Source organism: Salvia hispanica, chromosome 3 (genome assembly GCF_023119035.1).
Source record: "Salvia hispanica cultivar TCC Black 2014 chromosome 3, UniMelb_Shisp_WGS_1.0, whole genome shotgun sequence".
In the NCBI taxonomy this organism is placed as follows: Eukaryota; Viridiplantae; Streptophyta; class Magnoliopsida; order Lamiales; family Lamiaceae; genus Salvia; species Salvia hispanica.
In genome coordinates, this window is record NC_062967.1 from 709,787 (window position 1) to 735,826 (window position 26,040).

General features: G+C 34.9%; 2 protein-coding genes and 1 pseudogene across 5 annotated transcripts; 1 reads left to right on the forward strand and 2 right to left on the reverse strand.

Moving 5' to 3' along the window:
* Window positions 1–1,783: 1,783 nt before the first annotated feature.
* LOC125209028 (choline monooxygenase, chloroplastic-like) lies at window positions 1,784–5,821 on the reverse strand. Of its 4 annotated transcripts, none has more exons than XM_048108609.1 (11): window positions 5,776–5,821; window positions 4,303–4,720; window positions 3,873–3,918; window positions 3,645–3,780; window positions 3,431–3,505; window positions 3,144–3,350; window positions 2,966–3,061; window positions 2,606–2,727; window positions 2,393–2,486; window positions 2,244–2,294; window positions 1,784–2,113 (listed from the first exon to the last, which is right to left on the reverse strand). In XM_048108609.1, exons 2-11 carry the CDS (start codon window positions 4,676–4,678, stop codon window positions 1,976–1,978), a joined length of 1,341 nt encoding a protein of 446 aa, XP_047964566.1. In that variant the 5' UTR covers window positions 4,679–4,720; window positions 5,776–5,821; the 3' UTR covers window positions 1,784–1,975. The 4 variants fall into 4 exon arrangements, with proteins under 4 accessions (XP_047964566.1, XP_047964565.1, XP_047964567.1 ...); XM_048108608.1 differs by lacking the exon at window positions 5,776–5,821 and adding an exon at window positions 5,343–5,737; XM_048108610.1 differs by lacking the exon at window positions 5,776–5,821 and adding an exon at window positions 5,343–5,745 and having other exon boundaries at window positions 2,002–2,142.
* Window positions 5,822–7,790: 1,969 nt separating this feature from the next.
* Window positions 7,791–10,946, forward strand: LOC125214360 (annotated as a pseudogene).
* Window positions 10,947–13,831: 2,885 nt separating this feature from the next.
* Window positions 13,832–15,036, reverse strand: LOC125214372 (F-box/LRR-repeat protein At1g55660-like). Its single transcript, XM_048115372.1, has 2 exons — window positions 14,122–15,036; window positions 13,832–14,056 (listed from the first exon to the last, which is right to left on the reverse strand). Exons 1-2 carry the CDS (start codon window positions 15,034–15,036, stop codon window positions 13,832–13,834), a joined length of 1,140 nt encoding a protein of 379 aa, XP_047971329.1.
* Window positions 15,037–26,040: the final 11,004 nt, after the last annotated feature.

Sequence of the window (26,040 nt, forward strand, 5' to 3'; positions counted from 1 at the left end):
AAGAAAAAAATAAGTTTGTTTTAAATTGTTTTTAAGTAGAAAGAGTGGAACATTTGAATATGAATGATAGTGATGAGGTGGACTAAAATATATTTTAAAGTTGAAATTAAAAAGACCAGCATTCAACGACGTGTTTTGGAATTATAGCTATAATAAAATCCAAGTAGAAGAAAAAAACAATTAATCTTGTTAAACTAGGGTAGTAGTAGTAGACTCGTAGTCTTTTCCTGATTTAGATTAAACAGTCCAAGCATTCATTATTGAACTAGTAGTATGAATTTATTGCTACTATAATTTTATAATTAATAAAGATTTCAGTTCTAATGATTTACTTAAGTAACACTATTGAATATCAACCATACGATAGTATATTGTAGGCAATGAAACGCTAAAGTATTATACTAGTAAATTAAAATATTTCGTTTGCTAGATTGCTGTTTTTTTTACTAAGAATGAATGCCACAGAAAGAAGAATACAAGAAAGTAAAACAAATAAAATTAGAGTAAAGCTCTTTTTTGGTCCTTAACATATACAGATTTTTTTATTTTGGTCCATAACATTATCTTTTGAATTATTTGGTCCCTCACAAATAAAAACGGATCACATTTAGTCCGAATTGGACGGAAATGGTTAACTTTAACAGTCAACGAAAATTAATCGAATTTTGACCGGATTAAGTTAATAATTAAGTTAAGAATAAGTTAAAAATTACACTGCCTGCCGGAACTAGTCCCCTCTCCTCCGCCGCCGGAGCCGGTCCCCTCTCTTCCACCGCCCCTCTCCTCCACCGCCAGAGCCGGTGCTGCCGCCGCCGCTGGTATTACTAGTTCTGCTGCTTGATCCCGTAAATTTCTTCTTCCACCAATCCCTCTCACCACCTCCCTTCCACCCCTCCGGCTTCGGCGAAACTCTCCCACTCCCACCACCACCACCAACAACAACAATTTTCTTCCTTCTCTTAGACAAACGCAAACGGAAACGCCATATTCAAAAAGAACCCCTTATACAACAGTTATCCTCGAAGCTCAATCGCCGCTCAATTTTTCTGCTCTCTTCCTTCTTCAATCCCGTCGCCGCTCCTCCTCGATCCGAACCGCCTTCGATTTGATTCTCCGCTCTGAGATGATGCTCGACTATATCCTTGAGCGAGAGCTCGTACGACGATTCCGGCATGTGCCTCACCATCTCCATGAGCTCCGACCGCCCTCTCGCGATCGCCTGAGCTCGCGAATCCGGCGAGAGAAGGGGGAGCGACGGACTAGGGCTCCTGTTCCTCCACAGAGGCGGCGAGATCGCACCGGAATCGTCGGTTTCCACTTTCCATGGCACGAATCGGCGCGAGTTGCACCTCGGAAATAGCGATTCCTACGGCTAAGATAAAGTTGCGGTTAGGATTTTGATGGGATTTTGGGATTTTGAGATGGTGGCGGAGGAGAGGAGACCGACTTCGGCGGAGAGTACCGGCTCCGGCAGCGGAGGGGAGAGGACCGGTTCCGGTAGTGTAATTTTTAATTTAATATTAACTTAATTCTTAACTTAATTATTAACTTAATCCGGTCAAAATTCGATTAATTTTCGTTGACTGTTAAAGTTAACCATTTCCGTCCAATTCGGACAAAATGTGACCCATTTTTATTTGTGAGGGACCGAATAATTCAAAAGATAATGTTTTGGACCAAAATCAAAAAATCTTTATATATTAAGGACCAAAAAGGACCTTTAGTCATAAAATTATTTAGCTTAGTAGTTTCGGTGCCTATAATGTCATTTAAGTCACGTAAATAAGTCATCAAAATACTGAGCAAAATAAAATATTGCAACTGAATTATTTTACAGAACATAGATTCGTCAATTGAGACAATGTATACTGTTTTTTAGTTACAATTCACATAGTACATCAAAGTAGAATGGTCTAGTGATATAAACCTCTCTTTTTTAAGGAAATCAACCTCTCTTTTAAGTGCATCTTAGGTTTCATGTGGAGAGATTCTGATGCAGTAGACAATGGAAGTGGTGCATAGCCATCTCAATAGATGGACTATATCGCCCCATGTTATATGCCGGAGACTCCAGCCCTTGTTGGACGCCATTGCATAGTGTTGTGTCTTCGTCCTGCAACAACATCGGCGCCGTCACTGCCACTTTTTATCACCCCTCTCAGAAACAAAAAGAGAGAAAAAAGATGAAGAGGAAAACATAGAATCCAACATTTAAATACAAATGTTGCTCAGAAGCAGCGCACCTGCACTCTTTCACTGTCTCGTAGGCTCTCTTCGATGAAATCGCTATCACCCTAAATACCATAGAGTAGAAGCTTACATATGCAGCAAAATAACAAGATCTCAATGCATGGTAGAATCCAGTTTAAATACAACAAATTGTACTACATACCACAAGAGAAGCATCTAAGAAGTAGTCGAAAATCACTTGGCATTTCTGGGGCCCCATTGGTAGTACGAGATTAGTGTCCATCCAAGGCCCGTACCTGAGTTTGAGTTTCAGATAGGACTAATGATCAATTAAACTAACACAGACAAAAGATTAATGACCATCATCACATGCATTTACCAACCAATTCCAAAAAAAAAGAATGAAATAGCTAACCTATTAATCATGAAGTTTGGATAAACAAATGCATAAAAAGCTTTTTCCCCCAATCTTTCATTTTCTTCTTGCGAGTCCTTGGTAATGCCGGCACAACTTTGGACGCTGACTTTTTCATACATCTTGATGATAGAGGAGAGCGTCCATGAATGAATGATAGAGGCAGCGTAAAAGGTAAATTAAACTTAATCCTAACAATATGATTAATTAGCTGAAAGGATTTCAATAAAGGGCAGGATTCGAAATTTTAGAGCACTATTGAGCATACTAATGGCCTTACAATCCAAATTCATGATATAGGTGAACATATAAAAGAGAAATTCATAGATTATATGTAATGATTTTGTTGAGTTAACGTACTTTGGTAGAATATGAGTCAAGCTGTAGACCAGATGCAAGACCTTTATGTGCATACGGCACGTGATAACCACCATCTAAATAGTTGTCGCAGAAAACCTGCAGAAGAAATGACACAATATTGTGTTGCTTACATGGTAATAGATCTTGACATAACTCGGATTAGAATGTTCTACCAGACCTTCCAATTGCAGTCAAGCGTGTATGTACGTCGGCAAACATATTTCAATGACGTATCAACTCCATTGGCACTCAGTTGCTCTGCTGCATCACCTAGCCATTCATTGCCTACACCCTCCGAATCAGGATTATCATTTGGCACAGCTCCAAAATTGATTAAAACAAATGGCCCCCAAATGGCAACTCTAAGTGGCACAAGTCCCATTTCCTACCTTCCATGAGATCATAAAAGAAAACAAAATTATGGAATGAAGTGAATAAAAAAAAGAGGTTCATGTTGCATATTACATTAGCTTTGAAGTTCTTGATTCCAGTTATTTTTGTTGCCTTTAGAAGTGCTCCATCCAACCCGTAGGTCCAGCCCTAGAAGATAAAAGAATGGGATCGAAGGAAATGAAAATAATCGGTTATGTTAATTATTAGAGCATAATGCATATAGGTATATGTAGATATTCAGATATTGATCCTTGGCCAATTACAATAACTGCTCCCGAAAACTCACATGATATGGACAAGCAAAACAAGACGTTTTCCCTGTTCCTGCAACAAGTAGAGATGCATGATGGCGGCACACATTGTGGAAAGCATGCAGCATTCCCTTTTCATCCCGAGACACAATGTATTCGACATTCCCCAATCTGTTGAATCGGTATTTAGATACCTTTAGAACATTGTTAAATTTATCAAATAAAAGATTTCTGCATGCTTGAATGAGTTCTCACTGTAGTACCTGCCAGTAAAATAATCACAAGGCTCTGTGATCTGTTCAGTATATCCTACGAATTTCAGAAAAAAAACACACAAATCAGGGGAGATAGTGAAAGAAAGACAATACACATCGTATTTGACATAAACAAAAGTATACTACATTAGCCTACATAGGCATGCCAAAGTGAATTGTAATATTATAAAGTCGTCTGCTGCTGCATGGTCTTAAAGTAATTACTAGAAAGGGAATTTTCCCAAGCAAGGTTTCATTAGCAAGCCTTGAACATTTGTCATAAGTTTTGTTAAATTTAACTATCATTTCAAATAAATCCTGCATAATAAGATATACACTTGTAACCACATAGCTTTGTATAACACATTCACTTAAGGAAGAAGAACAAGAAAGCATCATTAACAAAACTATATTAGAAGAAATTAAGAAAACGGGGTACCAACAGCTTGCCATCCAGTGTAGAAGACTCGATTAAGCTCAAAACCATAGAAATCAGGGTCGGTGTACCAGCTACTTGGTGGGGTGAATGCTTCTTCTACAGGAATTTTGGGGTTGAATCCTCCAACCAATCTTTCCATTTTCCGGCTAGAATTTTTATCCATTTCTTCTCCGCACCTAAATTCTTGAAACGAATAATCATCACTCTTACTGCTGTTGTGAATCTGTTGACAGCGGTGGCGGCCACTATTACTTATGTCAAAAGAAAATTTTGACTGATTAATGGGTTTGTTGATGACGTTGAACTGGGTTCGTTGAGATTCTGACAGGTTGTTGAAAACAGGGAGGTTCTGCAGCAGCAACATCTTCACAGCCATGGCGATTGTGAGATGCGATGCTCACGAGTTTTTCTGTGGAAACTATAACAGAGCCAATGGTCAATTTGTAAGTAGATATGTAAAAAACTATTGTTTTCTTAAATACAACATCAAAACTTTGTAAACACAGCAGTTTGGCACCAAGACCAAGAGCAATGATAAGAGATAGTACTATTTGCAATCCCATTACTACAAATCAACCTTCTATGTTGATAGTCATGTTTGATCACACCACAGAAATAAAACAGCTTGACTTGATAAATTGAATGCTGAAGGTTTGCTTGAGATGTTATCAAATTGCAATTCAGCAGAAGGTTTCTAAAGAAGTCCATTCATAGAAGTTTACAGCTTATTACATAATTATGCAATATTTAAAGGACCTTTATGCAACTGACACAAATTGAGTGGTGAAATTGTAATTTACACGAGTTTGATAGTCAGAGTGCAATTTAGTAACATTTGCAGTGCACTAGAGGTGATTATGATATTGAGGATAAGGATTAAGGTAGACTATACATTTTATAGAAATAATTTATTAACTTCATAAAAGTTGAAGAGCTAAATTATATGCTAAACTCAAGTCAAAATAGGATCTTGCATCGCTCAAAATTCCCAATTGCAGTCAAAATTGCATGAAAAGCTATCTCTAACCCCAGTCACTAACCCGTCGCCGGCGACCCTGCAACTCCGGCTATCGTAGTCCGAATCGGAGCCACGGCCATACCCCTCTCCCTTCCGTCAACAAAACCCCTCAATCAATTTCTCGATCCAGCGTCGATTTGATACCAGAATTCGAATCTAAACACTGCAGAACCCTAGCTCCGCCGCGCCGCTTTTCCACTTCAATTCCGCCTCCGCCGGCCTTCTGATGAGCAATTCGACACCACGAGCTCAGGCCCCGAGCTCCGGCGGTTCAATCCCCTCAGTCAATTCAGCGATCCCGCGCCGATTGCCGGAATCGCAAAACAAATCTTACCCACTCGCTTATACATACATGCAACCTAGCACTTGAACTTAGCTATACTACACATTAATTACTAATACTAGCAAATAATTGCATGATTAAATAATTTAAATTGAACGAGAAGAGCGCTTACCTTAATTATAAATCATTTGCAGAAAATGGAAACTTAGCCTGAGTTATATATAAATAAGAAATTACTATTTAAATGTACCTGTACAAAATATAGTAGCGGCAGCCGGCAGCATACCAAATAAAACAAGAAAATATTTAAATCAATGCAAAATGAGACAAAACTACATTCTCAATTTTATAGTTAATAAAATAGAATATTACTCCCTCCTTCAAATAGAAATATAAATATTTGGAACGATATATATTTTAATGCATAACTAATAATAATAAGAAAAAGATAGAAAGATTACGTATTATTGGATTATTAGTGGAGAACGATGTTCATCTTTTTAGAGAGACATGCTTGTATGAATCGGCGGAATTCGTATAAGCATACCTATACCTAGATGCAACCATGTCTAACATGTTTGGAAATGCTATTATGAATTTAGCGTATTCAAATCAGCAACATATAATGAAACCATTGCAAATTAGCTATCATATAACGATTTTTAAGTGGCTATAAGCAGCAATTAGAAAAGTTTTGTACACTATTGGTTGAAATTATATTAATGTTTGTTTTGTGAAGTCAAGGTTATCAGCCTTATTCTAATTTACCCAAGTCTTTTGGTTTTGAATTACAGATATGTTTCAGTTATTTGTGATGTGGAGAAAATTTTCTATTGAAATACCATACTAATAACGAATTAGGAGGTAGTGGGATTGAATTTTACAAACTAATGATTATGTCCTTAATAATAATTCTTCTTCTAATTTAAATTTATCTTAAAATTTTCTTTTACTTAAACAATCTTGTTATGTAAAAATATTATTTAAATCTAGATGTTATGCATAGTTATGTACTAGTAGATATGGAATCATATAGAATTCTCTAGATATCAATATTATGTAAGAGTTAATAAAATATCTAAATGTGTAGAATAAAAAATTATACAGTAGAAAATTTTAGAAAATAGGAAGAATGCCTATATATATATATAATAAGTGTGTTGTATTACTTTGGACAATTTGAGAAGTAGAAAAGTTAGACTTTGCTTGTCTCATACACTCAGAATTCATTATAAATACACTTGATAAGACACAAAGAAAAACTTTAGAAGAATACTACAAATTACAATTTATTTTCATTGACTACCCTAATTTTAATTTTGAAAGACAATTGATTGAAACCAATAATTAAGTAAATGGAAAACACTTTTGCTTCATAAATAACCGCTTAATCTCAATTTCCATGAAAAAAAAGAAACTAATTGTTCAATCTCCACTCTTATCATCATTGGACCCCTTGATTAACATAGTGTATAGCCACCGATTCTAAGTGACACTAATATCCTCCACTAGCCTCGTCGAAATATTTAATCCCCAAGGTATTCCACTTGTCTACATCGGAGAATTCCTTATGACAGCTTATAATGTCTCTCCACCATATGCAAGCAACTCAAACTCCTTAGATTTCCGAGAATATTAATGATGACTTTGTAGAAAGATCTGCGCCTATCTTGCTCTTGACGAATTTCGTAACTCCGCTCTCAATGTTGCGGCTGTTTTATCAAAGCATCATCACTAGGCTTGTACTCCATTTAAAATTTCTAATTCATGAAATACTACAGCTTACATATCTATATATAATTAACGAAGTCATAATAAGTTTCCTTATCCAATAGCAAGTTTCCTTGTTTAAATATTCTTTCCTTTTCCCAAAGCTAGAGTAGCCATTTTTATTTCCTTTTTTGATGATTGAGTTTGAATATAAGTTAATTACCTTATATATCCATCCAACCGCACTTCTCTTTCCATTTAATTACGCAAAATTATGGCAGTATTGGTAATTGATGTGTAGTAGCTAAGTTGAGTGCGAGTGTAGACGACGACACCACAGGTAGGGTTTATAGGTGGTGGCGCCGCCATCATACATGGCTTTTCCTTTATGTTGATGTTCTGTGTGTGACCGTAGGCTGCATGTACGTAGAAGCGAGTGTTTAGTAGTGTTTGAGCACACCGGAATTCCGGCAGGGTATGGCGAGGGTTCTCGCCAGCTCCGTCGCGGGATTTCCGAAGGTGTCATGTCATCAATTCAGGTGACCAAGTAGTTAGGACGAGTGCGATTGATTGAAGGGTGAGATTTGTATTTGCAATTCCGGCAATTGACACGAGATCGCTGAATTGATTGAGGGGATTCGACCCCGGAGCACGGGGCCTAAGCTCGTGGTGTCAAATTGTTCATTAGATGGCCGGCGGAGGCGGAATTGAAGTGGAATTCTGGTATCAAGTCGATGTTGGATCGAGAAATTGGTTGAGGGATTTTGTTGACGGAAGGGAGAGGAGTATGGCCGTTGCTCCGATTCAGACTACGATAGCAGAAGTTGCAGGGTCACCGGCGACGGGTTAGTGATTGGGGTTAGAGAAACTTTTCATGCAATTTTGACTGCAATTTCGGTAGACGAAGCACTCACCCCACCAAGTAGCTGGTGGTACACTGACCCTGATTTCTATGGTTTTGAGCTTAATCGAGTCTTCTACACTGGATGGCAAGCTGTTGGTACCCCGTTTTCTTAATTTCTTCGAAAATAATTCTGTAGATGATGCTTTCTTGTTCTTCTTCCTTAAGTGAATGTATTATACAAAGCTATGTGGTTATACATGTATATCTTGTTATGAAGGATTTATTTGGCATGATAGCTAAAGTGTTAAACATAACAAAACTTATGACAATGTTTATTTTTGGTACAAGGCTTGCTAATGAAACCTTGCTTGGGATTACAACAAAAATCCCTTTCTAGTAATTACTCCACTTTAGGACCATGCAGCTGCAGACGACTTTATAGGATTACAATTCACTTTGGCGTTCCTATGTAGGCAAATGTAGGATAATTTTGTTTATGTCGAGATTGATGTGACACTGTCTTGCTTCTACCATCTTCCCTTATTTGTATGTTTTTTTTCTCAAATTCTTAGGATATACTAAACAGATCACAGAGCCTTGTGTTTATTTTATTTTACTGCAAGTACCGTACTACAATGAGAACTCGTTCAAGCATGTATAAATCTTTTATTAAACATTTTAATATAACCATGTTCTAAAGGTATCTATGTACCGATTACAACAGATTGGGGAACGTCGAATACATTGTGTCTCGGGATGAAAATTGTATGTTGCATGCTTTCCACAATGTGTGCCGCCATCATGCATCTATAGTTGTTGCAGGAGCAGGGAAAACGTATTGCTTTGCATGTCCATATCATGTGAATTTCCCGGATCACAAAGGTTAATTGTGACTTAAAAGGAATTGGCCAAGGATCAGTTTCTGGATATCTAAATATACTTCATATGCATTATGCTCTAATAAATAACATAACCGATTATTTTCATTTCCTTAGTTCTCATTCTTTTATCTTCTAGGGTTGGATGGAGCACTTCTAAAGCCAACAAAAATAACTGAAATCGAGAACTTCAAGGCCGATGTAATATGCAACATGAACCTCTTTTTTTATTCACTTCATTCCATAATCTTGTTTTCTGTTATGACCCGATTTGGAGGGTGTACGCGGTGAATGGCTAGGTGATGCAGCAGAGCAACTGAGTGCCAATGGAGTTGATATGTCATTGAAATATGTTTGCCGACGTACATACACGCTTGACTGCAATTGTAAGGTATGGTAGAACATTCTGTATAGATTTATCCGAGTTATGCCAAGATCTATATTTGTCCTGTGTAATTTTGTTACCATGTAAGAAAAACAATATTGTGTCATTTCTTCTACAGGTTTTCTGCGACAACTATTTAGATGGTGGTTATCACGTGTCGTATGCACATAAAGGTCTTGCATCTGGTCTCCAGCTTGACTCATATTCTACCGAAGTACGTCAACTCAACAAAATCATTCCATGTAATCTATGAATTTCTCTTTTATATGTTCACAGGTATCATGAATTTGGATTTTAAGGCCATTGATCTTCTCAATTTCGTTCTAAAATTTCAAATCTTGCCCTTTTTTGAAATCCTTTTAACAAACAAAATAATCATATCGTCAGGATCAAGTTTAATTTATACCTTTTACGCTATTCATTTGTGCTTCTATCATTCATTCATGGACGCTCTCCTCTATCATCAAGATGTATGAAAAAGTCAGCGTCCAAAGTTGTGTCGGCATTAACAAGGACTTGCAAGAAGAAAATGAAAGATTGGGGAAAAAGCTTTTTATGCATTTGTTTATCCAAACTTCATGATTAATAGGTTAGCTAGTTCATTATTTTTTGTTGGAATTGGTTGGTAAATGCATTGATGATTGTCAATAATCTTTTGTGTGTTAGTTAAATTAATCATTAGTACCGTCTAAAACTCAGGCATGGGCCTTGGATGTACACTAATTTCGTACTACCATTGAGGCCTCGAAAATGCCAAGTGATTTTCGACTACTTCTTAGATGCTTCTCTTGTGGTATGTAGTACTTGTTATATTTAAACTGGATCAACCATGCATTAGATTGAACAAACTATTACTACTCCCTCCGTCCCGGATAATTCGTCACAGTTTTTCATTTCGGTCCGTCCCACATAATTTGTCCCACTTCACTTTTACCATTTTTAGTAGTGGACCCCATATTCCACTAACTCATTTCTACTCACATTTTATTATAAAAATAATATATAAAGGTAGGACCCACATTCCACTAACTTTTTCAATCCATTTTTCATTACAATTCTTAAAACCCGTGCCCGGTGAAAGTGACCCGAATTATCCGGGACGGAGGGAGTATTAGATTAAGATCTTGTTATTTAGCTGCATATGTAAGCTTCTATACTATTATACTATGGTATTTAGGGTGATAGCGCTTTCATCGAAGAGAGCTTACGAGACAGTGAAAGAGTGCATGTACGCTGCTTTTTTAGCAACAACTCATATTAGAATGTTGGATTCCATGTTTTCATCTTCGTCTTATTTCTTTTCATTTTTATTGAGAGAAAGGGTTGATAAAAATGACGATGATGATGGTGATGATGACGATGATGCAGGACGAAGACATAGACTATGCAACGGTGTCCAACAAGGGCTGGAGTCTCCGGCATACGACACGGGGTGATTTAGTCTATCTATTGAGATGGCTATGCACCATTTCCATTGACTACTGCATCAAAATCTCTCCATGCATACTAATAGTTATTACGTGTAGAAATATTGATGATAGTATTATATCTCTATTGATATCAGGTGTACCATGCAGTTTATTTAGAAACCTAGTTTGCCAATTTTCTCCATCGCATCATTCGTTTTGCTCAACGAATCAGTCAATTCGGCATATTTTTTTTGCTGCACTCGTTTACCCCATTCAACACTCACAAAGGCATCCTTAACAATGGTGCGGGCATGTTCGTACTCGCCTCTAGATAAAGTACCCAATGCATCGCCATCAAGAACTTTACTATCTTTTCATCATCCCATAATATCATTGGATTTAAATCCCATTGTGCACGCCGAGAGTTAAGATTCATATTATTTGAAACCCTATCTTGCAGTTAACGTAGAGATAATTCAAGTATCTTAGACGAGATGTAATTTTGAACCCCGGACTCTTATTGGAAGGAAGTTGTTAGATCGAACGGATATCGTAATGCCTTCCAAATTAACTTGATGAGATTACTGACATCGTTTCTCCGTGCCGATTGTGCAAATTTTTGCTCTTCCATGTTGAACAACCGCCCCTTCGCAGACTTTGCATTTTTGCTATAACAATTCCTTCATTATTGATTGAGCTGAAAATACTTTTAAAATCTGTCTCGATATGATCAAACCATTTGTTGGGATTTTTCAAATAGTACAAACTACAATCTTCCCTCTTATCATCATTGGACCCCTTGATTAACATAGTGTATAGCCACTGATCCAAACTGAAACTAATATCCTCCACTAGCCCAACAGATGTAGCCTCGTCGAAATATTTAATCTCTAAGGTATTCCACTTGTCTGCATCGGAGAATTCCATATGATGCCTATAATCTCTCTCCACCATAGGCAAGCAACTCAAACCACTTAGATTTCCGAGAGAATTAATGATGACTTTGTAGAAAGATCTGCGCTTATCTTGCTCGTGATGAATTTCGTAACTCCACTGTCGATGTTGCGACTGTTTTATCAAAGCATCACTAGGCTTGTACTCCATTTTAAATTTCTATATATAGTTAACGAAGTCATAGCAAGTTTCCTTATCAAGTACCAAGTTTCCTTGGTTAACTTTTCTTTCCTTTTCCCAAAGTTAGAGTACTCGTTTTTATTTCCTTTTTTGATGATTGAGTATGAATATAAGTTAATTACCTTATATTCTCATCCCACCACACTTCTCTTTTCATTTAACTACGCAAAAATTTGGCAGTAGTAGTAATTGATGTGTAGTAGCTAAGTTGAGTAATAAAATGACTTGAAATTCGCACGGTGACTTGAAATTCGCACGGTACCTGATCTACGCCAAAATGGCCGGGTACCGTGCGAATTTCAAGTCATATTTTACTAATAGCCGTAATGAGAAAACTACGCATGTTTTATAAGTTCACGACTTTTTGAGCTACGTTTGAAGTTAATGGGAAATATTGGAGAAGTGGCAAAGTTCATGACTTTTCCGGTAAATTGGCCTAAGTTAATTTTAACTAGTCTTCACTCAATATCCACGCAAGATTTTATAGACACGTCATCTTACCTAATGTCATCACAATACAACACATGAATAATTTGCTTGTTTGATCGGTGGTGAAGATGACAAAATAATTGAGAATTTGTATGAATTTTTCAATTGATAAAAAAGAAAAAAATCTTCTCATACCCAATGTAATTATCTCAACAAATCTAAAATTAGTTGAGCCATAAGTTGGTTGGAATAATTTCCTCGTTGCGAGAGGTGTGCCAAAAACTATACGTCATTTCCTATGTGCGTATCGCCCTCCCCTTGTCCGTCCCCTTGTCATCAAGTAGGATCGTGTACAATATAGACATACATTGCCTCTTAATGTGTTGATCAGTAGTAGTAAAACCTATGGTGGTGAACAACTAAGAGACTACATCGAGCTCATGTTTTGCCCTACGCTTGTAGAAAGACATTCTAAGAACATCAAACATCATGTCTACAACCTTGGCGTCTATGTCGGCAAACAAATAATTATCGATAGTTTCAATGATGACTTCGGTAAAACCTCCTTCTACTGTTCTATCCGTATTACTCGGGATAGTACACAGTCTATGAATCACACTGGCAACCTCTGCCGCTTCCAGTTCATTACGACTTTGACATAGATCCATGAGGTGCCCAACGGCACCACATTTGCCAATGAGTCGGTTGGCAAAATTTGTGATAACTTCTTCCTTCGATACTAAAACTTGAGCATCGTTGTTTTATACTACTATGTTACTTCCCTCAATCCAACTGAACTTAGTAATATGAGAAGTTTAACCTTTTTAACCTTTTAATAAAATAAGAGTGTGTAATTAAGTTTAAAAGGGAGAAAAGGATAATCGCTTTGCTACTCTCTCCGTCCCAGATAATTCGACTCAGTATTCCATTTTGGGTCGTCCTACATAATTTGTCCTACTTCACTTTTACCATTTTTTGTAGTGGACCTCATATTCCATTAACTCATTCCTACTCATATTTTATTATAAAACTAATATTTTAAAAGTATGACCGACATCCCACCAACCTTTTCAACTCACTTTTCATTAGATTTCTTAAAACCCGTACCGGATCAAAGTGTCCCAAATTATATGGGATGGAGGGAGTAATATTTTCAAGACAAGTTGATTGCATAAATTCAATGTCTTCATCGCCATAAGAATATTCAGAATATAATTCCAATAGGAACTAATACCTATAGGTTATTTGAGAAGCGAGCGCGCGTGATTTCGAGAGAGATTGGTTTCATCCTCTCCAAGAGGGAGAAACCGTAAATGAGAGAATGATAAATATTTTATTTAATAAAAGACTCCATAGAAACTAAACAGCAAATCATAAAATAAGCTAAATAATTATCAACTCACTTTTGAAATAAAATTAAGTCCCTATCAAATTCAACATCACACAAATGTTTCACAGTTGTCTTCATCATAGTTGGACATCTGCTCAACATCAACCATGCTAGGAGGAAGCTTCACCTCACAACACAAAGTCCCCGTCAAATAGTTCATTACTCTCCGAAACACTTTGTGCGTTTTGTTAAGCCCTTCTATGACCTTGAGACACTTCATGTTGGGAAACGGGGGAGGAGTTTGCTCAAAGGGACCACCATAGCGTTCAAGAGCCTATCAGTTTCAAACAACCATTACTACATACATGCATGTAAGCAATACACTATTAGTAAATGTACCTGTAGAGTGTCCAATGTCAATGAAACCGTGGTAGCGTTCCGACACTGGTGAAACATCCTGACAAAGTTGGTTTGCATCTGATCGAAATCGTCTCCAATGTCATGAATGTCTAAATGGACTTGTTCCAACATCGGAAGATTCACCTTTTCACATTCCCAAGCCTCAAAAGCATTGTAACTAAACGAGGTAAGCAACGGCGCAGAAACCTCTTTCGCTACAATCCAAATACAGGTGATTTCAAAAACCCTAAGCTTTGGAGCCTTTAAAGCAATTACATCAAATGATAAGGTTTTAAGAGTAAGCTCCTCAAGCTCCGGGAGGCCGGAAAAAGGCTCCCTTCTGTCGCGATCATCATCGAAGACCATTTTTCCTTCAAGATGAAAGGTTTTCAAATTCGGCAAAGATAAGCTTCCAGGGAATTTTACCGGGTTGCCCTCTAACCTGAGCTCCCGCAGCGTCTTGCAGGAGATAAGCGCTTCCGGAAGCCACAGATTGGGGTAGTTGGGGGCCTCGAGTCGAAGGGATTGAACGCCGTGGTTGGCGGCGTAGAGGAAGCATTCATCCATGAATTCCCTGTGAGCATCGTAGATGTAGATCCTTCGCTCTTGGAACGAGAGTTTGTCTAGTGAGATATGGAAGTCGTGGAGGGCGGCTGCGGCGTCGCGGCGAGAGAGGAATTGGGAAACAAACTTGCGGTGAGATTGCAATTGGCGATCGCACTCTTCTACGAGAGGGGGATCGGGAAATACACTTGCGGCGAAGCTGAAGTGGAAGCGGAGGCCGGGGAGGGAACGCCACACGTTTTTCCATCTATGGGAGAGAATCATGGTTTCAACGGCTTGAGATGTGTCGATTTTATCGAGGATGAGTAGAAGAATATCATCGGGGAGTTGGCTGATTTTGTCTTCCTCCATTCTTTAACGTCAAGAGATGCTACAAACAAAGACCTTCGAAAAATAATACTCCTACTCCACCACCTTAAAAAGAATGGATTTGAGAGAGATTTGATTGGATTTTATTTCTTTATCTAGTAAATCTTCTTGGAAGAAATAGTAAAATAGTACTCCCTCCGTCCCGCTTTAGCAGTCGCATTGACTTTTCTGCCCTCTTTTTGTAAAAATAATAAAAAATAGTTAAAGAGGAGAAATGGTAAATTAAGATAAACAATAATGTAAATAAGACTTTTCTCTATATTATTCTCTCTTTTAATTTATCATTTCTCTTCTTTAACTTTTTTTTCTCATTTTTATAAAAAAAAAGAGGGCAAAAATGTCAATGAGACTGCTAAAGCGGGACGGGAGTACTAATTTTATTTCTTTATTTGATGAATTTTACTTTTCGTGTATTTATAGTAGTAATATAGAGGTACATAAAGTCATAAAGATATGAAAATAAATCAAATTCTAGTATAGGAGTAATATTTTTCAAATAAATCAACATTTTTAATGTTTTATTTTGGATTGAGACGACCCTATTTCTCGGACAAAATTTTGATTCAAGAAATGAGGAATGGAGATTGTTAAAATTTTGGAGATTGTTAAGAAATGAGAATGGAGATTGAGATTGTAATAAATTTTAGTACTATTAAAAATAGTAATAATTTTATGTACTCCGTATATAATAGTAACATTACTACAATTCGTAAAATAATATATGGGCCTCATCTGCTCCACCTGGCTCGATCAAAGATTTTGAAACCCATTCAAATAATTAAATCAATCCAAAAGGCCCAAAACCAATACTCCTTCGTCTCATTTTAATTTTAATTTAATAAACTAGGGTTACAATATTATTCCTTCCATCCCATATCCCATACAAATAAGAATGCCTTTTTCATTCACACCGTAAAAATCTCTCATTTACGGTAATGGAAAGTTAATGTGGGAGTGGGACCCACTAAGACTATTCTAACTAACATTCTCATGTCATCCCAAATATCATTTTTTTTGGACGCAGGGAGTATTTCTCTGTCTATATGAATGATGCATGAACCTTATCATTCTCGTGTCATCACAAATGTCATTTTTTTTGGATGAAGGGAGTATTTCTCTATCTAAATGAAGATGCATGAACCTTATAAGCAAAGTGGCGGAGGTAATGACCGGCGACGTCGTGGAGAGGCAGTGGGTGCAGGCGAAAGAGAAAGTTTAGGAAAATTATATGACCGAATATATGTAAATATAATTAACAAATATTTGCCCGAAATATGAATCGCAACAGAATAATTAGAGATGCTGATATCTTAGTAGTGTATACTAGTCATATTTGCCCGAAATAAGAATCGCAAAGATGAAAACGAGTAAAGAATCTAGCTATGAAAAGGAGTGAATTTTGAGAGAGATTTGATAGGATACTAATAGTCGAGGAAGAAAGTTTAGGAAATTAATATTTTATTTTTGTATTGGATGAATCTTTTTCGTGTTTGAGGAAGAAAAACGTGCATAAAATTGAAGTGGTTTAGACATTTTTGAAAAAAATATTGTAAGGTTTAGACATAAATTTATATATAAAAAAAAGTTACGAGAATAGAATTTTAGGATACTTATTAAATTTTTATTTTCGGTCTAGTTACTGTTTTGATTTTATTAAAAAAAATGATCAAAATAAGGTACTATAGTACTGCGATTTTAGCATAATTGTTAAAATTTACTTTATTAAGTTTAGTTTGTGTTATAATTTATTTTAAAAAACTGCTCAGAAAGCTGTAATTAAAGTGATCATTACCCTACACAAATTGGAACTAAAACCACAAGAAAAATTGAGACAAAGGAATGTTCATATATTATACGTCAAAAGAGAGTGAGTTTAATTTCCTAAACTCATCTCAATCTTGTAGAAATTCAAATAAGAATTTCGCAAATATATTGCACAAAACAAAAATCCAGCAAGTAAAGCCAAAACAATTCATCAAAAACCCTAACAATAGTCATAGCCAAAAAAAAAAACTTGCTGCAACAATTGATCAAAGGCTACTCTGTCTAGCTAGTAGCGAGATAATCGCCCTTCCCCGAACACAAAACGCGAACGCTGAGGTCGATATCCATATCCATAATCATAATCATAATGATCCGATAGCGGATGTGCAAGTGGATGTCCATAACCTTCATGTAGCGGAGGTGGTTGTGGATATCCATAAACACGAGGAGCCGGAGGTGGTTGTGGATATCCATATCCATATCCATATCCGTATCCATATCCTCCTCCATAGGGAGGAGGAGCGGGACAGGGATTAGAAGGCTTTGGAGGTTCCTTAAAGTAAAGGTTGGCGCAGCACTGTCCGGCCTGCATCGATATAAGCTTTATTGCCGTGGATTTTTGTATCCTCCGCATCAGATTATTCGGTTTAGCATACGCACTTATTTCCACCGTTCCATTCTGGTTCATATTCCACTGCCTTACTACACACACAAATATATGTTCATGTTGTTAATTAGGGTTTTTTTATGAAAATTAATTTGGGAAATTTCGAATTAGGAAAAACACTACCTGCTCTGCAATCAAGGCGTATTTTCCTTAACGACTTTTCCCATCGTTCATCGTCAAGATCCACTTTTAGGACACAATTCTGCAACAACAAAAAAAACCCTAAATCAAACCCAAAATTAAACCAAATCAAGTAGTGTAACAAATGGAAACTGAGTGTTCCAGTGTGTGTATATCGATTAATTACCAGAAAATCTACATCTTCTTCTTTGAAAAGTCGCATTGCTTTTAAGCACAAGCGTTTGCAAAAACCTCCAAACATCAAGGCTGGTATTCGGCGTACATCCCTAAATTGATAATTACTCTCCAATGTGTTCACAAACTCCGTATATGTATCATCCCTAACTCAAAACAAAATTTGAATTCACAAAAAATTTTGTATCTGAAAAAAAAAAAGGCAAAGTTGAGGAAGTAAAAGAGTGTCACCTAATTCCTGCAGGCTGCATGGTTTTGTGGAATTCGGCAGAGATGGGACTAAAATACACAAAACAAGGAGAATTGTTAGTACATTTTTTTTTACCTAGATTTTTCATACATGAAAATAAAATAAAAAAAAACAAATGATATCCTACCAAAAATAAAGAATGAATTAGGTTATACACATACAGAATAACAAAAATAAACCAAATAAAATTATTCTTCCACTTGGTATACCAGACCTAAACTGACAAACATGAAAATTGAATTTGAATTCACAGAAAAGTTTATAGCTTAAAAAAAGTCAAATTAAGTTGAAGGAAGTAAATCACATGGAGTAGTTAACTTCTTAATTCTTCTTCTCATTCTTTATACAAGATTTAAAACGAAAGAAAAACTAGCATGAGTATGTACGAGATTATAAATTACACGAACAAATCACATAATCAAAAGTAGACAACGACAAAAAATATTCCAAAACAACTTCATGAATTGAAAAATAGAAGAAAAAAATCCATGAAGAAACTAAAAATCTTACCTGATAATGAAAATAACCACGAAATTGAAAGATTGAAAGGGAGGAGAGAACTCGGTAGAGGTGAGATATGGTGAAGAGAAATCTTGAATGAGAATATGGAGAAGAGAATTCGCGCAGCATATATAAATACTAAAAGATTAGGGAGTAGTATTTTTTTTGGTATGTTTTTACTCTGTATCTTTTAAAAAATTCATTTCCATTTAAATACAATTTCACATAATATCTTTCAAATTTAGTTATTATCTAAATATGAAAGTTATTTTCTCATAATAATTTATGGTCTAAATAAGCTTTATAACTTGAAATAGATTAGGACATTTTTTAATACTATTATATTTTTATGCTCTCTACTAAAATTTCGTAGATTATGTGTTTAAACTATTTTATATTCATACTCTCTAGAAAGGTTAATTAAAAGTTTTAATATTTCAGTATGCTTCTACACATCTTGCAGGTTTAAGGAGAAAAAAGTAAATCTAATGGAGTAAACTTTTTTTAACAAAGATTTAAGTGAATTATAGGGGATTTTTTATGTAGAAATTTAATTTTTTTTCTTTCTAATTATACTTCGTACCTTTCCATTTTTAATGTTGCAATTACATAAAACATTTTTTCTCAAATATAATATTTAAAATTTTAAAATAAATATTTAGGTTTGGCCATTTTCTCTTGAACTTGCCATAAATTAGTAAAATGGATTTAAAGTTATTATTTATAAATTAAATTTTCTCATACAAATAATTTCCTATAATATATTACTCTCTCCGTCCCTGATTAATTGTCACTCTTTGAGCGTGCACAGGTTTTAAGAAATGTAAAGAAAAATCAGTTGAAAAAGTTATTGGAATGTGAGATCCACATTTTTATATTGGTTTAATATAAAATATGAATAGAGTGAGTTAGTGGAATGTGGGAATATAGTAAAAATGAAGTGTGTTAATTATTGAGGGACGGACCGAAATGAAAAAGAGTGACAATTAATCGGGACGGAGGGAGTATTTTAGAAGTACTTAATTGTGAGTATAAAAATAGACAACATTCTTACATATCGCCTAGAAGCTTTTATAAATTATAAAACTTATTTAAAATATAAATTGTCACACATCGAAATCCTTCTATAGTATATAGAATATATTGATACTTAAATTTTGATTAAAATTTTGTGGAAGTATTTCTAGAAAAAAGAATAAATAAACTATGAAAAGAAGTTTTGGGTGATGGAAACGGCATCTTTGACTAAAGTAAATTAAAAAATTTCGTCCAAATGGGCTTGGAACGACACCGTTTGGTGCCACAACCAAAAATCTATTTACAATGGTGAATTCACATTATTTTTGGCATAGATTCACAACCACAAAGATTTATAATTGTGATCTGGTCGTATTTTGCCTATATATAATTCACAATCACGAAATTTTTTAGTCAATAATCACAAAAATGGATTAGATGTTAAAATATCTTTTGTAATCTTTATAGCTATTATATCTTTATTTTTATAATATCATTATGGATATTTCGATATATTCTTTGGAAAACAAGAAACCTTGTGCTTTACTTATTTCCTTTTTTAATATGGGGAGAAGTTGGAGAATGAGAGTAGAATTTTGGTGAGAATAATAACTAATTTACTTTTCGTGGTTTAGTAAGAAACTTTATGAAAATAATAAATTTAAAAAAAAAAAGAGGAGTCATTATTGAAAGTTTGAAAATTTTCAAAAAAGATACTCCTAAACATAGCAAAAATGCCCCAGGTTGTGATATATTTTTAGATCAACCTTATTCTAGAAACTCACAAATGTTGTAATAAATTTTATTTCTGATAAAAAAATATTTCTAATAATTTTATATACTCCATAAATAACATTACAACAATTCCTAACATAATGGGCCCATTTATTGTATTCGGACATGACTCTCAAAGATTTTGAAACCTATTCAAATATTTGAATCAATCCAAAATTCTAACCAACAGGCCCAAAGCAATACTCCTAGTCCTTTAAGTCTCATTTAAGATTTTAATTTTTTTTTCTAATATGGTCATTAAGTATTAGAGTGTTATTTATGTCACATCCATAGTCTGAACATAATTAATTTTATTTAATTTCATAAAAGAAAAAAAATATTTATGTGAAGAATTTTCTACTAGTAAGGCCAAAAAGTAGGTTGAGGTTGGGACTCCCCAGCATCGGCGGTCAAAAAGTTTATTGTATTTGAATTAATTAAGACCAATTTCTACCTAAATCACGTAGACTGTCGATAATCAACTTGTTTTAGCAAATTAAATAGGGAGTTTTTTCCCATAATATATGCTCGGATTTATATTTGCAGATATTACAAAATGAGTCACTCACCCCTTAAAAAGCTATATAAGAGGAGAGTTATCCATACTTTTATAGGTGAGCTAGAATCGTTACTAAGCTGATATAGGACAAGATATTAAGAATTTTAACAAAAATCGTCTTCAATTTTCATGATAGCGATGTTTCAAAGAAATCAGATATAGCGACAAAATGCAATTAGTAAATTACGTATATTATAAATCTCGACAAACATTATGTCATCTGGATTCTGTGAAATTGATTATACACACTTGTATTATTTTTTTAATTATCATTGCATCTACCTTATTGATTATTCGTAATTGACTGTTCTTTACGTCATAAGTAGTCATGCTTACATGTGATTTTTGAGATAAAACGTTTTTTTAATTGATCAAATAATTTGCCATAAAGTCTCATATTGATATTGGTATATTCTCAACAAGGGGAAAGCTTGTATCAAGACTTTCGAAAGATATAAATGCTTGATCATAATTTTCTTTATAATTTTTGTGAGAGCATTTAATACATGCATGGGCCTATTCCGTTCGTATAATTGTATCTTTGATTAAATATGTACTCCTATTCCGCAAAAAAGGTGATTCTATCGCCTTGGCTGCCTTTACACTTCGGACCGACATCATGTGAGGGGATTCAATCAGGGTACGCAGTAGGTCGTTAAGGAAGAGACCTTAATCCACTGGCTGTCGAAAGCCCATCTCTCAATTCTCACATTTGTGCCTGAGAGATAAAAGCTACTCCAATATAATTATGTTTGGTTCATGAGATTCGTAAGTCTCACGACTTAATCCTAAATGGATAATCATATGAGAATTAGTCATTGTCACTCTATAGCTTTCACCAAAATAATTTCATAACTTAATTTTAGATAGATAATCATGTGATAATAAATCGTACCAATCAAACGACACCACATTATATTAGTTGTGTCTCTGTCGTCTATATACATACATCAAGCCACATTATATTAGCTGTGTCTCTGTCGTCTATATACATACATCAAGAAAGTGACAAAATCACTTCTATACACTATACCAGTAGTCAGATTCAAAATAACTAGAATTTTTTATACATGTTATTTTATTAATTAGATAAATAAGGCCACTGTTCAAATCTCGTCTTTCCTTCCCAATTGTTTTTATAAGCTTACCCTATATATGCAATTTTATTATTAACAACCTCGATTAATTATATATGCACGTACAATAAATAAAACCCATAACTCCCACCAAACCTATATGCCGCCCCGGCCTACAAAGGATGTTTTGTCTTCTATGTCATCAAAATTCAAAAGGTATTAAATACGTAAAAATTAGACAAAAGAAAAATCACTCTGCTGAATTCATTTTAAGAAAAATTATGACTTTGAATCGCATTGTTGGGAGAAAAATTCGTTTTTTTCGAATTTGTTACTGAGTTATATACCCATTAATTTACCAGATAGAAATGATCACTATTGCAGTGTGGTGACTTGTGAAAAAGATAAGTGAGAGTGGATGTTGTTGACTTATGCTTCAACAAACAGTCTATTGTATCTCTCAATTGTTACTAACAAACACACATACACAATAATTGTCAGTATCATTATTAAGTCATTGACATAACTGCATTACAAAACTACACGTCTAAAATTCATCAAAGTGACTACATCCATTACAATCTAATATTAGTACTACTATTCTTCAAAACAGCTCGTGTGAGTTGCAAATTATTGTATGAGATTATGTTTTATCTAATGGCACCTCGAATACCGACAAGCAATTATTCATGTTTCAAGAAAAAATAGTACTAAATATAAGTGAAATGAATTAATGAATTGTGAAATTTATAATAAAAGTAAAAATAGATTTATATTGATCTATAAACCAAAATAACAAATGAGGATCATACTACCATACAGATGAGGGTATGAGTTTAATTTAAGATAGCATGCAAATATATATCTTGAATTCATTAAAATAAACTATTATTTTATTATGTATGGGGGAAATAATCTAATTTTATATGGTAGCACCCAAAGTCCCAAACATCTCCTTTTGATTAAATAGGTAATAATAAGACTAATTCAACTTTACCTTAATTACTGCCATAATTTCTTTCAATCCCATGCATCATTAGTCCAAGTGGAACCTTCTAATAATAAAATAAAATCTTAATTAGCTCAACGTAGACTACATTTGATCATCAATTTGATGACTGATTCTTATAATTTGAAAATCTTAATTATACCACAACGTAGACTTCATTTCATCAATTTGATGACTGATTCTTATAATTTGTTCACTTTCATGTAAAAACAATTATATAAATATGACTTATGTGTGGCCTTTTTATTATGCATGTCAATTTTTATTATAATACTCCTATTATTATTATCGATGAAATTTAATGTTTTAAACTAAAAGTGTACTATTTCATGGACCTCTGGACTATAACACTTTTATTGACTCAAGGTTAGCTGTTGCTATCACTTTACTCCTTTGGTTAATAATTAGTCCATTAAATTAACGGGCAGATTGTCAGCAAAATCATAAATTGATTCAATTTCACTTTATAGTACTACCAAATGTTACAAGATAATATAAGTATTTGGTCGAAACATATTTCAGATGAAGACCTGCGGTATTTTTAATATTAGTATATACAGTACAATAATAATGTTATTAAGAGGACACAAATGTACTTAAGAAGACCAACCAGTACGAACTATAAACAATAAAAATTAATGCATTATTATATTTAGAGGACAAACTTTAATTTATTTGGATTATTGATGGGAATCTTTCATTATTTAAGTAGGGCAACGTGATTAACTATCTGTATATCGTAATTCCGCAATTATTTATTAGGTCACGGGACTCTAAACAAATCATGTCAAGGCCAAAAAAAATCTCGATTTCACTATTTTATTTACGTATATCATATGTCACGGACATTTTACTATGTGCACATACACTAGTATCCACTGTGCACATACACTCAATTTTTCGTACTACTAGTTGCATCGATCAGCCTCATCAAAATACATACGATTACAATTTTTGGGAAGCTAATTCTGAAACAAACTAAAAAACAAGCAAAATTGATCACGATTTTTCATTCATTTCGTAATTCCTAACATGATATTCGAAAATTGGCCCATAGTTTTGAAACAAATTTAAAGTATAGTAACTTAGGTGAAAAATCTCAAAACTGCAAAATCAACGAAAACTCGTGCATTTATCGACAATTAAACTAAGAGGGATGTTTATCTCTCTTATAATCCGTTAATCGATAACCGATCGGTTATAACCAATCTGTTAGTGAGTTAACCGAAGTTGGGTTCGGTTCAATTATGATTCATGGAACAAAGCTATTCCAGGTCAATTACCCGATCAATTTAATTAAACTATAACCGAACCCAACGACCAACCACCCTTATCCCGGGTAACAAAATAAATACCCTTCTAGAGGTGGACAGCTTCAAATCTATATAAATCGGTGAGCCCACACTCACATGCACTCCTTAACCACTCCCACAACCACCTTCTCTTCAATTATTACACATAAAATTCAATCACATTTCATCAAAAATCTCAAATCCCCTACAAAAAAAAAAAAACAAGAAGCCATGGGAAATTGCATTGAGAGGTCGAGAAACAGCCCGGAAACCGACATAATCAACGAAGAAATGGCGGGAAAATCGGAGAGCAGCGGTGGCAACAAGAAGGTGAGAATAAAGGTAGTGCTGACAAAGGAGGAGCTGGAGTGGCTGATGATTGAGCTGCGGGAGAGGCAAGGTAAGAAGATTGAGGATGTCTTGGAAGAGATACAGAGAAGTAGAGAGGGAAGTAGTGTGGGTTGGAAGCCATCTTTGGATTGCATCGCTGAGACAACCGGTGAGGAGATGGACACATGAACTTCTCTCTCTCTCTAGATCTAGATTTTTTTAGTTTTTAAGTTTGATGTTTTTTTGTTGTGTGTAATGAGAGTTTTTGGTATGGCAATCATGTGTTGGAGATATTGCATTACAAAAAAAAATGGGCTTTACCGAGCACGTAGTTTTCACGATACAGGGCACTTTATTAGGTGCTCGATTCGGTGCTTAGAAATTTGTTAGTCATAGGACTGGTCGATATGTCTGTGAGTTAGTGCTCGGAAATGTAGTGACGAGCTAGCTAGCTCTATACGGAGCAGGTGTTGTGCTCGGTATTTTGTCATTACCGAGCACTTTTGGGTGTGTATCGACTACTTTGTTGCTTGCCTGCTCGGGGAAGAGCGTTTTGTTTGTAATGTGAGTCATATTTGTGACATGTAAGTAAACGGTTAAAGATGTACTACTTCCTATTTAGTGAGTTACTTAATGTGGGGAAGAAATTAATAGTTTTTGAGTGAGTTATGATAGGATCGTCGACCGCACATTAGTTTGATTATTCGTGAAATGTAAAGGTTGAATCCTTTAAGATTAGAAGAAATTTATTTGAAAATAGTAAGAGTAAGAATAATTAGAGAGAAATGATAAAAACAACCTACATAATAATTTTCATATATGTCTACATCCTAGCCCCAAAGAAGTGCAAAAAAATTAGGAGAGACGAATTTACCACAAATGTCAAAATTGATTATTTTATTAAATGTCGGAGACGAGATGTTAAGACAATCCATTTATTTTTGTATAATTGCATTTTCCCTCACTTCTTAATCGAGACAAAAAAAGTGCACTGTGGTATGTGTACCAACTATTCTGTTTTATGCAACGATTTATAGAAAGTCACTTTTTATTTTCAGTGAGATACCTAATATTCAACCAATTAGATTCTCAAATTGGTTTAATTTCACGTGGCACATGTCTACAGACTACAAAGTCCAAGTTCTATTTGTCTACACCAACGAAAGAAGAAAAAAAATGAATAATTTTTATAGTAGTACTATATCATTTACATTTGCTCAACTATCGAATAACTTAATTCTTCTATCGTATGACCAAAATCATTTCATTTTTATATGGATTTTGTTGTATGCATTTCTTCTCAACCAAAGGCCGCCTTTCGAAATCTGACCTCACTCTTCGCCTCAGCTCTTTCCCGTACCCGTATCGTTGCCTTCGTCGAACTGATTTCAACGACGGCACGATCCACTGCAAGAAATCGAACATTTTTTGG